Here is an 18,128-nt window from a genome sequence, read left to right as displayed (position 1 = left end):
GTAACCGATGGAGTAATAGACTGGATAACAAAACCCAATGCCTCTTCATCTAAGCCTTTAGAAGAGTAAATTCCTCTGTACTTGTTAAGAATTTCTTGGGCAATCTCCTTCGAGTTCTTTGACCATTTACCAGAAGCTAGCTTCAACATGATAATCTTGTTACGAAGTCGACGATTGATCATTGTCACATGAAAAAACTTCGTATTTCGGTCTCCATTTTGAAGCCATTAAATACGATATTTTTGCTTCCATAACATCTTCTCCTTTTGAAGCTCTAGGTCCAGCAAATTTTCTATTTCCTCCCTCCAGTGTTGAGACACCTAGGATTGGTCATTCTGCAACTCTTCAAGCTCCTGAAGATAGGCCTCAATCTTCTTTTGAATGTTGCCAAAAACTTCTTGATTCCACTTTGAAAAAACCTTCCAACAATTCTAGGATTTCTGATAAAAGGCTTGAGAAGCAAAGCCAACATTTGAGCAAGTCCAAGCAGCTTTTGCAACCTCTTAGCTGTTTTCGTGCAGTCAAGGGGAAAGCTTGACCAAAGGATGGAATCTTTGCCTTGATGGTCAATGTCACCACCCAAGGGTGAGCTTTTAACTCTAGATGTTATGTATTCATACCCCCCCTTAAAGCACTTGAAGTGCAGGCCAAATCCTGGAGCTAAACAGGAAGTGAAAAGGCCTTTTCTAAGGGTCAGTTGAAAGGACGGATGCATGACTGCTGTTACATCCGGCCTTGCATCCGATGGTACTGTTGAGCCCCTAAATGGATAAGTTTTCATGGAGGTCCCACTTGCCCCATGTCTTAGACATCGTCTTGGTATTCTCGGGCATGGTGGATCCCATCCCCATCCTTCCATCCATGTAGGGTCAAGATGGTGGGCCCACATTACTCAACATGGGCTTTAATGAGTTTTGAGTCCTAAAGATGGCCAACCAAACAAGCCCTAGACTAAAACACACCTTAGGGCCTTAAGCTAAGCCAAACATACCCTAACTAATTGGACCTAAGGGTTTAGACCAACCCAAGCAAACCCTAAGGCCTAAAGTCATTTATTAACCTAACATCCTCATCTCTCCCTCTCATGTACAATATCTAAAAAGAAGAGAAGGGAAGAGAAATCGTGGAGAGAAGGAAGAAGAAAAAGAAAAAGAGAAGAAAGAGAAGGAGAAGAAGAGGGGGAGAAGAAGAAGAAGGAAAGAAGGAGACGAGCTACCCTTCCTCAAGCTCAGCCCTATCCTCTTGGTGAGTTCATCTCTCTCTCCACCTTCCTAATGTAGAAATAGGTTTTAGGGCTGTCTATTTTGGGAAATATTTGGGTAGATACCGAGAGATGCTCATAAGGTTATGATTAGGAGCTCTATAAGAGGCTTTGCACTCCATTATACAGCTTTGCTCCTCTCTTTGAAGTACCATTCAACCCAATCCATGAAAACTTAGGTTTTTCACCCAAAAACCCAAGTTTGGATTGGGTAATTAGGTATGGACCATAGATGCATTGATTCATTGTGCCATGAGGGTTAATAGGACCCTAATGAACCTTAGAAATCATCCTTACAAGGCCTTGGAGCCATTAATGGTTTTGGGGATCGATTTGGTTGGGTTTCGGGGAAGAAAATCATATTTTGGGTATCATCGGATGCAACATCCTGAGTAAATCCGATGTTGCATCCAGTCCTGCATGGAACTGCCTAGCTTTGAGCTCTGCTCACTGTTTTGACTATAACTTGGTCTATATGTGTTGTATCAACGTGATTCAAGTTGCGTTGTAATTAGACTTAAGGGATACAATTATTACGATGGAATCTTTGACCCAATTAGAGTGTAAAGCCCTCGAAAGTGATCCCAAACCCTGAGGTTGTGTTTTAACAGTAACGTTAGGACAGAATTTTAATTCGGTGACCTCGCCTACTTCGTGACTGTTTGAGTAGAGCTTGTTAAGGTTTAATGGGGTTTAGTTACAACCTAAAGTTCCCCCTAACTATACTTATTAATTAACCTATTGTGGTGCCAAGGTCTTCCCTTGATGCCCTTAAAACCCCTTTTCCCCTCATTAGTTTTGAATATGGAATCTTGGAAATTTGGAGTTGACTTGGGGTTCCATTGGAACCCAAGGTATGATTTTAACTATGTGTTGGGCCCCATTAGTGGTGCCATGATCTTTAAATGCATCCATTAAAACCCCTCCTTGAACCCCATTGACCTTAGGGTTTAAAACACCCAAGAGAAACCCTAGCTTTTGGATCCTTGAATCTATGGAATCTCTTAACCCTTGAATGGTTTGTATTTCTAAGAACTTAATAGACCCTAGGACACCCCCTCCCTAGCCCCTTAGAACTTAAAGAACCAAATGTGGCAAAATGGGCTGTTAAAAACCCTAAAATTCATACCTAGGCTGGATCGGATGCAGGGTCTTGCGTGCATCCGACCTTGCATCTGATGAGGCTTGAGCCTGCAAGAAAGATCGAACGCAGGGCCGGGTGCACGACCCTCTGTGAATCCGACCTTGCATCTGATGCTATTCTAAAGCCTGTAAATTATGTAACTTTGGGGGCTTCTCTATGAGGCCTTCCCTACCTCTCCTAACACTCTTACACGCTTTCCTAGGCATCATATACGTATGCGAGGGTGACCTTGAATGGGAATCGTTGCACGGTTACAAATCTATAACAAGCAATCGGTGAGTGGGTTTGGGTGATTTTTTGGGTTTAACTATATCTATGCATATCAATCATTATATTGAATTGCATTAGAGCATGTTGCATACTTGCATTCTTTATCTTGGTTGATGAATTATGATGAGATGTAATGATCATTTATATGGATTTGAATTTCATTACTTATGCCGGGTTATGGTGCCGGGAATGTCGGTGCCTGAACCCCAAAGAATAGATTGCTATTGATTGTCATATTGGCCTGTATGTGCCATGTCGTGTTGGTACCCTGGTGTTAGATGGAATGGGACGTTGATACACCCGGAATACCTCTTGTGACGATAAGTTTTCATGTAGTATAACTGCTGTTAGTATTTCGTTCTCTATGCTACGACCCTTACCAACAGGGGATTTAGATGTTGGGTAATCAGGAAACCTGCCGCCTGTGGAGTGTGAGAGAGGCCAGGCCAGGGTTGGTCACTGGTTATTGGGGTCTGCCTCTAAGTGTTATTGGGGCTACGACAGGCACAGGCCCCATGGTGACAGTTGAGGTTTCTTTGTGGTGATAGGTTAAGTAACCCACAGTGTCTCCCGAGTTGTTACAATAGCATATACCTATTGACTTATAATTGTGTGCTAGGTGGAAAAATGGATAATAATTACATGCATCATGGACTATATGTGAAATGCTTGTATGTGCATTCTCCATCCCCTCATTGGGCTCAGTGGAGCTTACCCTCTATACGCAACCTTTTTAGTTGTATGCAGGTGATGTCTTGATGGTGTTCCCCACTTTTGATGTGAACCGATTGGAGCCGGTGACCTAAGGCTTCGATTGCTGGCGTACATTTGAGGATTGTGCCATTAGGGCACAATTTTATCTTTTGTTATTTTGTTTATCATTTTGCATTGTATAAACCTGGCAATACTACTGTTGTTTTAGTTTCAGTTAATCTTTTGAGATAAAAGGTAATATATTTAATTATCTATTACTTAGACTTGAACCCTTATGTTATTGTAAACGCTTCCACACTCTTGTTTTTACATTTGCTTTTATTGTAAAAGTATTTCTTTCGCATTCTGATATTACTGTGATTTAATATTGGTTTATGAATGTGAGTTGGCCACTGCATCGAGATCCTAGCGGTGATGTGGGATGACGCGTGTCGTCCTTATCATACCCTTTTATTGTACTTTATCCCGTGTCAGGATGGGGGTGTGACACTTTGAGTCCAGATCATTTCCTTGTTCTAGGAGAGTAGATACTCTCCTACAACATTAAAGAACCGGCAAGTGGAAGAGGTAAGACCGGCAACCTTTTCTCCCCAAAGCCCAAACCCTCCTTTTTTTTTTTGTTTTTTCCTTTAGCACCCACAACTTTAAGTGGAACCCACTAATGCTTAAAAATAAATATTTTACTTTTCATTTTTATAACAACCATATAACTTTAAAAAACTTACCCACTGAACCTCAAAACCTCTTCCAAAACCATGTATTTCAACCTTAAACTATTAACCTCCCACAAAATCCACTCAATTAACAAATTAAACATGAGAAAATTTTAGCTATCAACGTAAAACTCACTGTCATATAGAAATGCTTGGTGATTCAGACGAAATCCACCCTCTTCAAGCACAAGTTCAGCCTGACCGCCAGCACCAACCTTCTACTCTCTATATCTCTTTTTTTAATTCTCTTTCCTTTTTTTTTTATTCAACGATGAATCCCTCCCATTTTTTATTTCAGTCTGATTCTTTACTCAACTTTTTATTTTTTACCTCTTATTCACCCTTCCCTGCAACTTGCACTTTAACGTTTCTTCTTCGTCTTTCACAGGGGGATTGTAGGGAGGGAGGGGGTAGGGAAGATAGAGTGAGAGCAGGAGAGGGTGAGTGGCCTAGGGTAGGGTATGGCCGGAGAGGGTGGGACTTGAAAAAAAAAAAAAAAACTAAACTGTTGCATGGCTGCAACCCCCTTCTTTTGCTCTCTTTGGTATAGTTTAAATTTATGTTTATCTGACACATAAACATAAATAGATGTGTTTGGTATGATTTATGATCCCTATTTCTCATTAATAAATTAATATAAGTATAAATTCATAAACAGCTCGAGAGTTGTTTATGATTTATCATCATAAACTGTTAAAGTTTGTTTAAGCAGGTACCATTAATGAACATGTGCAGAATTGCTATTTAAGTGGGGTAAATTGGTAAAATTGACAAAAATTAGAACAAGGCCTCTCTATCACCTCTCTCTCTCTCCAACCCCCACCCCACTCCACCATAATACATAATAGGAAAAATTTCATAGACACCCCCTGTAAGTGAATCGTATATCACGGACACTCCAAAAAATCTTAAACTATCACAGACACCACTTATTTTTTTATTTATATCGACTTAGTCCACTTCGTTAGGTCTTAGCAGTCAAGTCCTTGTTAACTCTTTTATAATGGCGAAATTACCCTTGGTGAACTCCCCATAATACCCTCAACAGTAAAACCCCAAATATAAATACCATTCTCTCTTCATTGTTTTCACTGAGCTAAAGGCGGAAGAAGCAAGAACAGGGAACTTCTCCACCTGTAATCAACTCCATTTTTTGACCCATTTCCATGCTCTAAAGGCGGAAGAAGGAAGAACACCAAGACCGGTATATTTTTCCCCTTCGGGGAAGCATTCCAGTTGCAAAAGGAAGAGACATGAGGCAGGGTTCGATTGCCTTGGATCTGAAGACCAGGTTGTACTGGATATTATACACAACTTCTCATCTGACATTGTTAAATTGGTGGATTCCCCTGCTGAGCTCTCCAACAAATTAAAGTCTTGGCTTTGTGAACTCAACTCTGACAAGGAATTCCATGTTTCTTCACAAAAAAAGAGGTCTATTCTCATATCTGAGAATGTTGATGGCCACCAGACAGTACACAGCCAGTCCCGTGGAGATTCCAACACTCCATCTACTTCGGTAATTTTCTATAACCCTACAAAGCTCTCTCTTCTTTTTTAAGTGTTTTTACAACAATTTTATTGTGCTGTTGCTTTCTCCTACGTACTTTGACTACCAAAGCTATCTCAAAATGAAGATCTGTAGTTGGAATGTTTGAGGGTTAAGATCTAAATCTACTCATACTTATTTAAAGCATTTTATTTTTAAATATAAACCTGATATTGTTTTTCTATGTGAGACAAAACTTTTGGCTCCTGATGATTTGGTCCTCCCTAGGGCTCTTCAACACTTCAAATCCTTGTCCTTCCAGTGTAGTACTGGGTCCCGGGGTTTTGGCGGGGGGCGCTTTGGGTGCTGGCTAGAGGTGATATTATGGTCACACAAACTCTTGATTCCCTTTAAGTTCCTTTCTTGATTCCCTTTTGTGTCCATACATCCTGATTGGGGACTTAAATGAAATCCTCTCTCAAGAGGATAAATTTGGAGGATCAACTGTCTCAATTCCCTCCCCCTCAGCCGAGAAGCTTTCCTCCCTTCTTTTTGACCACTGCCTGGATGAACTACGGCCTCAATCCAGGTGGTTCACCTGGCAAAATAATCGTAAACCACCCAATTGTATCTTGGAACATCTTGACCGATGCCTGGTTCATAAAACCTGGACACCCTTGTTTCCCCTTGCCTCCCTGCGGCTTTTACCGGCTTTGGGTTCAGATCATAACCCCCTCCTTTTAGACACCAATCCACCTGTCCAATCTTTTAAAAAACTCTTTCACTTCCAAGCTGCATGGATCTCTCACCCTAATTTCACTCGGTTTGTCACAACCGCCTGGGAAACCAATGCCTCTACCAACTTCATGGTTAAAATCAATGCTTTGACCCACTTAATGAAGAAATGGAACTCTGATGTATTCGGCCGAATAGATACCGTTAAGTCTGAAATCACTATCAGAATTTTTGAACATGAAGCTCTCCCACCTTCTTAGGAAGTCTCACAGTTCCTCAGTGAAGCTTACTCCCACTTAACCAGAATACTCCACGCTGAGGAGATTTTTTGGTTCCAAAAATCAAGGGAAAAGTACACTATTGATGGTGATAGAAATACCAAATTCTTCCACGCTGTGGCAAACCAAAATCTCTGGTCCAACCGTATTGTTACCCTTAAAGACCATGAGGGACGACTTATCTCCAACCCACCTGCAATGGCCCGCCTTTTTGCATCCCACTTTCAAACCATTATGACCACCTCTAATCCTCTTGATCCATCTTTTGTAGAATGCCTATTTGATCCTCTGCCTCCAACCCCAACTCTTACCTCCCTTATTTCTATCCCTACACTCGATGAAGTCAAGAGTGCAGTTTCAGCATTGGGGCCTTTAAAGCACCAGGCTTTGATGGGTTATCGGCGGGGTTTTACCATACTTGTTGGGATTTCCTTCAACCTGATATACTTCACTTTGTTCAACAATTTTTTTGAGAGGGTTCTCTTCCACAAAGCATAAATCATACTCTTATAGCCTTAGTACCCAAAAACAATTCCTCTACCAAAGTAGAGGATTATCGGCCGATTAGTCTGTGCAATGTCTCCTACAAGATCATTTAAAAAATCCTTGCCACAAGGATGCGAGTTCTTCTCCCCCTCTTTATCTCCCCAACCCAATCTGCTTTCATCAAAGGGCGACAGATCACTGATAATACCATCATTGCTCAGGAAATCTTTCATTTTCTAATGAATAAATGGAAAGGGAAAACTGGATATTTGGCCTTAAAGCTCGACATGTCTAAAGCATATGACAAGGTCGAATGGAGCTTCCTCTTGGCCCTATTTAAATTCTTCGGATTCGACCCACACTGGAATCACCTTGTGTCTGCCCTTCTGCACTGCACTTTTTCCATCAAACTTCATGGCAGCTCCTTCAACTTCTTTGAACCATCTCGTGGCCTACGCCAGGGCTGTCCTCTTAGCCCCTATCTCTTTCTCCTCACAATGGAATGCTTCTCCTGTTTACTGCAAACTTATAGGCAGTTGAACTTGTTCAAGGGCATCAAAATCTCTAGGAGTGGCCCAAAACTCACTCACCTTTTTTTCGCAAGTGACACTATTCTGTTCTGCCGCACAACTTTGTCTGATGTACATACTATTAAAGTTGTGTTGAACCTCTTTGAATCCCTATCTGGCCAACAGCTCAACATCACCAAAAGTAGCATCATGTTCAGCAAAAACACACCTTCTAGTGTTAAAAAGCAAATCTGTATGCACTTGATATGAAGGAAATGGGATTGGATTCCAAATATTGGGTACCACATTGTTTCCGGCCCCCTAAAAATCCTGAACATTTTCACCTATTATTTCTAGGGTCCAAAACAAGTTATCCAGTTGGAAAGCGTAGTTTTTAAACCAGGCTGGTCGCCTGACCCTCATTAAGGCAGTTCTCCATTCCATCCCAACATATCACATGTCCTGTTTTCTTTCCTAAGTCTGTGTGCTCAAAACTTGACTCAATCAGCTCCAATTTCTGGAATTATGGATCCCTGACAAAGAAGAATTTGCCCCTTATTGCTTGGGACTCCATTTGCAAACCCAAACAATCAGGTGGCCTAGGTCTACGCACCCATTGGAACCATAACCGGGCCTTAATCCTTAAACTAGGATGGTGTCTGCTTACCGAACCCAACTCTTTATGGGCTCGGCTGCTTAAAGGCAAATACTTTGCTAAGCAGTCACTTCTTTACCCTACATCAACCTTGAGACATGGGTCGTCGACTTGGAATAGTATTCGAACCATAATCCTAACTTTGCGTAGTCTGACTCGCTGGAAAATTGGTAATGGCTCAACTGTTCTTCTATGGGAGGACCTTGGATACCGACCGATTCTTTCACATCCCCGAATCAGGTTGTTCAACCTAATCCTCTTTATAAAACGGTAAATGAGCTCCTAATTAATAGGGGATGGAACAAACCGTTAGTTGCCTCCCTCTTTCCCCCAGTTATTTGCTCATCCATCCTCTCCATACCACTTTCAGTTACCCCCTTTGCGGATTTCCTTTTCTCACCTTTATCCAAATCGGGGAACCTCACCACTAAGAAAATAGCGGCTGTTTTGGCATCCCAGACTGCTTCACAAACTGCAACACTACTCAACTCTTTTTGCATGGAAACTGATTCATGATGGAATCCCCACACAACCTAAATTATTTTGGCAGGACCAGTCACACAATCGATGCCCTTTCTGTTTGACTGAACATGAATCCCTTTGGCACCTCTTCTTTTCGTGTGATATAACTAAAAGGGTTTGGGCTGCTGGACCCCTTGGTTTACTCACAGAAAGAATCACTGGTAACTCACCACTGCAAGCCATGCACAACTTTTTTCAGACTTGCACAACAATTAGCACCACCGATTCTTACATCCTAAGCATCATCTGCATTACCTTATATTTTATCTGGATTCATAGGAACCAAATTTTATTTGGAAACTGACCACTCAACCCACACCAGATTATGCTTAATATCATGCGATGGACTCATGATTTACACCTCTATCCCTTTGACATACAAGACCCTGTCCCTAGCCAACCCTCCCCACATCCATCTCCCCCACCCCCCATCTCCAAATCTAGTTACTTGCAGCTGTGTACGGAGGAAACATGTGTTATTATCTCAGATGGTAGCTTCTGTCACTCGACCTCCTATGGGGGGTGGGGTTTTTTGCTTATTCATAACAACAAATTCTTTGCTTCTTCCATGTATTGTGGTCCTGTAGGGTCAGCCCAAGAGGTAGAGCTACGAGGACTCCAAGCAGGGCTCCAAAGGTCACTTCCATTAGACTGTAAAGAAGTAATGGTGTGGACTGACTCATAGGAGGTTAAGGACTGGCTTGAGAACTCGGCAGATCATCCCTGGCCATACCAGCTCTATACTTGGTTATTTGACATCTCCCAACTGATTTCATCCCTTTAGTTTGTAAAAATTTTAAAACAACCTAGACCTTACATTACTCCAGTAGATAGACTTTTTAGATATGCTAGACTTAACAGCTCTTCTTCTGATGACCTTGATGTGAATGTAGGTATTATGTTTCATGAGTAAAATTTCTTTCTTCACCAAATAAAAAAAAAAGAGAAACTGTGGGGGAAGTTAGTAGACAATGTTCGATTCTTCTCCATTTACCTCAAATAAGACAAAGAAAATCAGTCCAATTTATCGTCTCTAAATACTATAATAACTTTCAGTAGAGTTGCCATTAAAAGGAAAGAGAGAATCTTGAAAAGGAATTGACTTTTCTTTTTCTTTTGGGAAAATTTCCCGGACACCCCCAAACTATGTCAAAATATCACAGATAAACCAAACTTTCTGATTTTATTTCTACTGAGTCCATTCCGTTAGGTCTATGCAGTTAAGTCATCGTTAATTATTTTATAATGATGAAATTACCCTTACCACAGGATGAACTTCCCATAATACCCTTAAGGGTAAAACTCCAAACTACAAACCACTCTTCATCGTCTTCAATTCGTTGGTCTAAGGCAAAAGAAGCAAGAACTGGGAAATTGTGGTAAACCAACTATACAAATTACAATGGGTGCAAGGAAGGTTCACACAAGGATCAAAGAAAATTAAGCTCATCTTAATCACTTTAGAGCTTTGTCTTTCCCTCTTGAAGCTCTACTAATTAAGCAATTCTAATTTTGGGGATTTTGGTTTTGGGAAGTTTTGAAATTTAAAAAGAGGCAGAGAAGGAGAAAAGATGGAAATTGTTAGAGGACTTCTTCTGAGGCCAGTAGTGCAAGAATTAGTGGATGCGATTTTAGTAACAAAAAATAGAGTCATCATTGAATCTCCAATCCACTCTCCAAACCGTAATTCCTTCGATCGAAGAAAGCGATTGTTTGAATAAGCAGATAACAACAGATTAACATCATCATCGTCCAAGAATCCATATCAAGAAATTAAAGGCAGAGTTGGAGAAAGGGAAAGAGCTTATGCGGAATTGTTTGAAAATCTCATTCTGGGACTGCTTCAGTGAGGATAGATACTCACAACAAATGGTTGAACTGAATAAAACTTTGCTTGAGTGTTTCCATATGGAAGTTTTGGCAGATACATGGCTTGTCAGTCAACAGATGCCTGTTGATCTCAGAGAAGTGATCAGTTCGAGACTAGAGGTTTCATACTCTGATCCGTTTGGCCAACGGCTATTTTTTTCTCTTACCCCTGGCATACCCCGTACAAGCAGCCCAATCCATGCCAGCAGCAGTTAATCTCATTGCAACCCGTAGCTGAGAGAGCTACTAGCTTGTGGTTACTTGACAATCGGTCGAGGGCGGTTCAAGTTTTCTGCCATTTGCGGTCCGCGGTGCCTACAAAATCTAAAGTTGATATTTTAAGAAGGGAAAAAGTTCTCTGTCGGGGAGTGCTGGCGTCTCCCATGAGTCTATCTATTAGACCCCACACCCGAGATCATCTTTTAATAATGTTATTTTATGCCACATAGATGCAGCTGGCGTCTATGCCTGTGAGTTGTTCGCAATGGTGGTCAAACCGAGTTATAAGATCTTTGGCCGGCTCACTGGCTTGGCGGTTGAGGAAACGCTTCTCAATTGGGATTGGGGGAAATTCGTAGACGAAGACTTCATGGACTACCCTCCAAGCACTAGTCCCAAGAGCGAGGAGTACCGAAGAGATCACCCAGTGTCTTGTCACATCGACACGATGAGCCCTGGTGAAGTGAACGTCGAAGTAAGAAAACTCTTTGGGATCCCGGAAGTCAATCCTTGATGGGGCAAAGGAACTATTTTGGGTACATTCTAAACTTGTTTAGGAAGTAGTTTGATTCCCTTGGTAACCCTCGAAAGGTGGGCCAAGCCCGGGGTTTATTGCCTTAGGTTTACCTATTTTAGGTGAGCTGGACCCTAAGCTGGACCTTGAGCTGGACCCGGTGGTGAGTCCACACCTGCCATATGGTATATTGTGGGAAAGGTGTCGTGGACCCCACTCACCTCTTTTGTAACTTAGTGAATTGGGTCTTAAAATATCTTAAAAACCCACTAGTGATTAATTGGGGATTTTGGAGTTTGTGGATTAATTAAATGATCCACTAACTAAGCCATGTGTTAATCCATTGATCCACTCACCTATTCACTAAGCACCCACTAACTTGCTACAATCTCTTCTAACCTAGCCAAAACCATTGAGGTGAGGAGAGAAAGGAAAAGAGAGGAAAAGAGAAGGAAAGGAGAAGAAGAAGGAAATAGCAAGAAGGCATTGAAGATCCTAGGGTTTGTGCAATTACTCTACCTAGGAATTATTGTTGGAAAAGGTAGGTCCTTGAATTTATACATATCTTTCTCTCTCTTTCTCTCTTCTTTAATTTCTTTTAGGGTTTGGAGTTGAAGCCTTTTAGGTTGGGGGTTTTGGACCTAGGGTTCCATTTGGAACCCAAGGATGCTTTTGGATTGGTATTTCCCCTATTTGGAGGCTTGAAGCTAGCCTTGAGTATATCCTCTTCCCTTTTGTGGATTTTGATTTTTTGATTTAGGGTTCTTGGTGGAGAAACCCTAGATTTGGGGTTTTGACGGAATTCCCCTTTGAACCCAACAACCCTATGATAAGGGTAGGGTATTATGACCCTAGGTGGCTTGTAGACCTTTTCCCTGAGTCCTTATAAGCTGAAACCCAAGAGAAATCGGGTTAGGGAGCTTGCTTGTGGTGAATTTCGGATTCTGCAGGATGCTGGACCCGGTGGTAGACTCAGACCAGAAACCACAACCAGAGTCCACCCCTTCTCTGCCTGCAGCTGGACACTGTGGTGGACTCAGGCCAGGATCCACCCAAGAGTCCAGTATTGGGTTTTAGAGTATTTTGCCCAGGGTGAACCCAGACACTGTACCTCCACTCAAGAGTCCACCTAAACTCTATTGCGTTATCCTTAAGCCTAGACTTCAGGACCCCTCTTACCTCACCTAACTCACTTTGTTATGCTTCTCTAGGCTATATTACTCGCATAGTGGAACTTACGTTACGTTGAACGGCAACAAACCTTAGTAACGGATCATGAACAAATAGGTGAGTGGGGTTGGGATTTGACTTAATTTGGGAATGTTTTGCATTATGTTATGCTTGTATGCCATTTCTCATGCATGCTCATTCTTACATTTTATAACTATGTTTGTAGAAATTGTGAATGTATGCGTTATGGATGTGGCTTGTTAATGTCTTCATCATGCTTATAATTGGTCTGTTATGCGCTGTGTCATACTGGTACCTAGGTGATAGATGGTATGGGACGTTGATGCACCCGGAATACCTCTTGATACGATAGTATCATATGACATCATACGGTTAGTGCTATTATATGATTTGTCATGCGCCGTGTTATGCTGGTACCCAGGTGCTAGATGGTATGGGACGTTGATGTACCCGGAATACCTCTCGACACGATAGTTCATATAGAATGGTTAGGATTTTTGATCCCCTTGCTACGACCCTTACCAACAGAGGTTTAGGTGTTGGGTAACCAAGGCTACCTGTGTGCCTGAGGAGTGACACGAGGCTAGGTTAGGGATGATCCTTGGTTTTCGGGGTTTGCCTCCGGGTGGTGAGTGGCTTCTACCGGCGCGAGCTCCCTTGTAACAATTGAGGTCTCATCTCAGTGATAAGATAAGTGATCCGCGATGTTACCCGAGTTGTTGTAGTAGCAAGTACCTAGTGCCTTAGATCTGCTTGCTAGATGGATAATTGGATAATAATTCATGCATCATAGAATATATGTTACTGCTTGCATGCTCTCCATCCCCTCACTGGGCTCAGTGGAGCTTACCCCCTATTGTGCACATTTTTTTAGATATGGCTGCAGATGATGGATTTGTGGCAAACCTAGACGTTCACTCGTCTGAGTATGATTCCGTGGGTGTGGTGGACCCAGAGCCGTTGATAGAGGAACACGACGATGGGTGTCCATGTAATGATTGTGCCTATGGGGCATTCTGATTATGAGATTTACTTCTGTTTCTTTTGAGTTTTAATTATGCTTGTATGGACTATATTTTGATACTTATGTAATGATCATTTGAAGAATCACTGGATTACTGTATAACCTAACACGAGGCAGATGAACATTATAAAACTGTTATTTAACGCTTCCGCCGTTCTGTTTCACCTTGGGAATGTAATATTTCTCTGTTTTCGTTTACTAGTATATTTGTGATAATTATATTAGCCCTGACTGTGATTCAATACACTGTAATCGAGATCCTGGCAGTGTGGGGTGATACGTGTCATCCTAGTCGTACTCCTTTTACTGTATTTTATTTTCTTCCGGGATGGGGGCATGACAGAGTGGTATCAGAGCATGATGCTCTGCATTGAGTCACTGTCTTGCGGAAACCCGATTTATTCCACACAAATAGTAATAATGATATAAAAGCTTCCAAGAGAATAAACTGTTGTGTAAAGACCTAGGGAGAAGACTAGCTAGGTGTGGAAGCCGGTAAGATTGATAAAAGACAAGATAAGGTGACAATGAGGAAAATATAGATTTGTTTCATTAGTCCAACTGACTGTACAATCACCTGGTGAGAATCCAAAACAAAATTACAATTCGGGTCAGTTGTGCTTGAGTTACTTTGATGCTAGACCTACAACTACGATTAAAGTCTAAGTAAACTGTTTCAAAATAAATAAATAAATAAATAAATAAAACAAAAGAGAGAACAAAGAGATGAAACAGAAAACAGTCAAAGTCACAAAATACTGTGTCCTCTAATCTTGTGCCTAGTCCTCCATGTTGTTTCTATCACTGTCATCTTCATAAAGATGCTCATGGACGTAGGTGTCCAAGTCCTTCACTTTCCCCTCTAGGATGTCGAAGTGGGTATGGTGCTTGTTCAACTCCCCTCTAATCTCTGAAAAGCCCTGGGCCATGTTTGTGCCCAACTGTGCTATGGCAGCCATGATTTTGTCGGTGTGGACCTCTTTGCAAAACGCTCCTGATATATGTCATGCGCCTCAACTGATTTGAAGCAATTGACATCATAGCCCATAGGAACTCTTCTTGCCCAGCGCATATTTCCCACCATTGTAAGGGTACCTATACACAAAAAACAATGAGAGAAGGAAGTAAATAAGAAGGGTACAATATAGGAAGGAATGGGAAGAAATCCTAGTACGAAACCTAAATAAAGAAATACAAAATAGGCTTTAAATGGGGAATTATTGGGGGTTTATAAAATGGAATTTGAGGTGTGTAACCTTTTTGAGTCCCTTATAGAGACTCAATGATCTTCCCCCTGTTTCAAAAAAAAAAAAAAAAAAAATAATAATATAGCAAAACAGGATATAACCCTATGTTATTTGGGGGAAACTTATAGTAATGGAAAGCAAACAAAGAAAGAAAAGAGAAGCAATTGGTTGTACCTAATTATAGGAAATAATGATATGCATTGCACATTTAGAACAGCAAATTTCTTTTCTACATTGTTCTACATTCATCTATGCTAATTAAACACCATGATTTTAGCCATGACTGCATATAGATGGATGGGGATGAATCAATTCTATTCAATCCAAGAAACCGGCATTCAAATGATATGAAACATGGTAAAATTATTCTCAATCTAGGCTTAACAGTAAAGACAATTTAAAACCCAGAAATTCTAACACAAATGGACAAAAAGAAAAGAGGGAAAATCTGCTCTTAGCCAAACAACCTTTGGAATGTGGAATCCCATGGCTTGGGTGGTGTTTTAAGCACCTATTATGGGCAAGTTGGAGATTCTAGTGTGTTGGGAAAACCCATTTCAAATTTCCCCAAAAATACAGTAATAAAAATCGAATTGGGGGTAAGGAAAATTTCAATTTTCACCCAAAAACCTAGAATGAGGGTAATGGGAGCAAGATGAGTGGTTAGCACACTTGTTTTGTGCGATTGAAGTAGAGATTTAAACCTTAGGAAACCCTATTTCTAGTTTCTTCACTGGCAAAACGAAACAGAGCAACCTAGGGTTGAGTTTGAGAGAAAAACTTGAAGAAATCGAGTTGGAGAAGAAGAACCTTACCTGAACTTGGTTTGGGGATGAAATCTGCAAGCTTGAGTGCCCAAAATCACCAAGGAAAAGGAGTGGAAGCAAGGGGGAGCAGAGGCTTGGTCCTCTTCTTCACGCAAGAGAGGGAGAAAACGAAAGGGGCGAATGGGTTTTAAGTTCTAGGGGTTTAAGTTTAAGTTATTTTTCCCCTAGACCCAGGTGTGGACCCAGTCTGAGTCCACCCTGTAAGTCCACACACCTACTGTTTCTCACTGGACCCAGAGGTGGACCCAGCCTGAGTCTACCTTGTGAGTCCGCTTACTTGTTGTTTCCCGCTGGACCCGGGAGTGCACCCAGACCAGAGTCCAGTCCTGAGTCCACTCGGGCTTTAAGGGTGCTTTTGGACCGGTTTTGCAACCAGCCTTTTTCCAGTGTTTTCCACCCTCCTCTGTGTGTATTTCCCCATGGTTATTGACTGTCTTACACATCTTTGAGAAAGACTTTAGGTTGATTTCTCCTTTGTCTTTCCTTTAAATCTTAACGTTGTGTTTGATAAATTGTCAATCTTGTGGTACTGTGTCGGGTGTTGGTTTGTAGTCTTGTGTGGGTAAGAGTAGGGACTGGAACTGAAGGATTTGACAAAACTTTACTCAACAATGGATATGAGTGGAGTAATGGGTCACCGAATGTCCCCTCCGTGATTGGGAGCGAACAGTAGGGATTCCATCAATATGCCAATTCATTCTAAAGTTGAGTAAAAGCCTTGTAAGAACAGTAGTACAGACCTATGCCAGACAAATCCAATACCTAATTCCTATCTCTGCTCTACAAGTCCTGAAGTTGATAAAGGAAGGATGTCAGTGTTAATTGGTGTCAGTAATGGATGTTGAAGCAAAGGTCAAGCCACTTGAAGAGATCGATGTGGTTAAGGAATTTTTGGATGTTTTTCCGAAAGATCTGACACGGTTACCACCAAACTGTGAGACCAAATTCATGATTGATTTGATCCCAGGTGCTGCCCCAGTGTCCAAGGCACCCTATAGGATGGCACCTGCAGAGCTGAGAGAATTGCAGGAACAACTCATGGACTTATTGAAGAAGGGGTTTATCAGACCAAGTGTTTCACCTTGGGGAGCACCAGTACTATTTGTGAAGAAGGACGGTAGCCTAAGAATGTGTATCGACTACCGTGAGCTCAATAAACTGACAATCAAGAATCGGTACCCGTTACCCAAGATCGATGACTTGTTCGATCAACTACAAGGTGCTAAGAAGTTGTCGAAAATTGATCTCAGATCAGGGTATCATCAGTTGAAAATTAGAGATAGTGACATTAGCAAGACAGCCTTTAGATCTCGCTACGGTCACTATGAATTTCTAGTCATGTCCTTCGGGTTGACCAATGCCCCAGTTGCTTTCATGGAGCTGATGAACGGAGTGTTTCATGATGTATTAAACAAGTATGTCATTGTCTTTATTGACGACATCTTGATATACTCGAAGAATGAGGTGGAGCATGCTGAGCATCTTCGATTTGTGCTGTAGCACTTGAGAGAGAAGCAATTGTATGGTAAGTTCAGTAAATGTGAGTTTTGGCTACCCCAAGTGGCTTTCTTGGGGCACGTTGTCTCAGCCAAGAGTATAGAAGTCGACCCCGACAAGGTGAAGTCGGTAGTTGATTGGGAAACCCCCAAGAATGTGGTTGATATCCATAGTTTCTTGAATTTAGCTGGCTACTACTAGAGGTTTATTGAAAACTTCCCAAGACTTTCGACCTCGATGACTCAACTGACCCGAAAGGGAGTGAAGTTTGAGTGGTCCAGTTAGTGCGAGAAGAGTTTTCTGGAATTGAAGCAAAGACTGATTTCTATTCCAGTGCTTACCATTCCTAATGGCACTGGAGGAATGGTTGTTTATAGTGATGCATCAAAGATGGGTTTGGGTTTGTGTATTGATGCAAGACGGGAAGGTGGTGGCCTACGCTTCTCGGCAATTGAATGATTATGAAAAGAACTACCCGACTCATGATTTGGAGCTTGCAGCTGTGGTCTTTGCTCTAAAAATCTGGTGGCATTATCTCTATGGGGAGAAGAGCGAGATATACAGCGACCATAAAAGCCTCAAGTACTTCTTCACACAAAAGGAGCTTAATATGAGACAGCGGCGATGGTTGGAGTTGTTGAAAGATTATGATTGAACCATCCACTATCACCTTGGTAAGGCTAATGTGGTGGCAGATGCCTTGAGTCGAAAGTCATAGTCACTGTCACTTGCATCACTAGCCGTCAGTGAGGAACTTATTGAGGAGGTAAGAAGGATGGATCTGGAGTTGTTGATAGAGGGTACAGCTATATCTATGGCAGCTTTGTCAGTTCAACCATCTCTTATGGGGAAGATTCAATTAGCTCAATCCTCTGATGAAGACTTCCAAAAGATCATTACAGCAATTTGTGAAGGAACACAGCGTGAGTTAGACTTTACATTGACAGCGGAGGCTGTCCTCCTG

General features: G+C 41.6%; 1 protein-coding gene across 1 annotated transcript; it reads left to right on the top strand.

Annotated features, from left to right (window-relative positions):
• The first annotated feature begins 16,501 nt into the window (after positions 1 to 16,501).
• LOC122659337 lies at positions 16,502 to 17,819 on the top strand. Its single transcript, XM_043854460.1, has 2 exons — positions 16,502 to 16,762; positions 17,499 to 17,819. The coding sequence occupies exons 1-2, from the start codon at positions 16,502 to 16,504 to the stop codon at positions 17,817 to 17,819; spliced, it is 582 nt and encodes a 193-aa protein (XP_043710395.1).
• Positions 17,820 to 18,128: the final 309 nt, after the last annotated feature.

Source organism: Telopea speciosissima, chromosome 4, assembly GCF_018873765.1.
Source record: "Telopea speciosissima isolate NSW1024214 ecotype Mountain lineage chromosome 4, Tspe_v1, whole genome shotgun sequence".
NCBI classification, from domain to species: domain Eukaryota; kingdom Viridiplantae; phylum Streptophyta; class Magnoliopsida; order Proteales; family Proteaceae; genus Telopea; species Telopea speciosissima.
This window is presented reverse-complemented; position numbering and strand designations above follow the sequence as displayed.

Excerpts from the sequence above, each read along its gene's own strand:
- LOC122659337 (XM_043854460.1), top strand. The coding sequence starts at position 16,502 with ATGGATGTTGAAGCAAAGGTCAAGCCACTTGAAGAGATCGATGTGGTT. Across the intron at positions 16,763-17,498 it reads TTTCACCTTGGGGAGCACCA|TGCTTACCATTCCTAATGGC; the intron begins GTACTATTTGTG and ends TTTCTATTCCAG.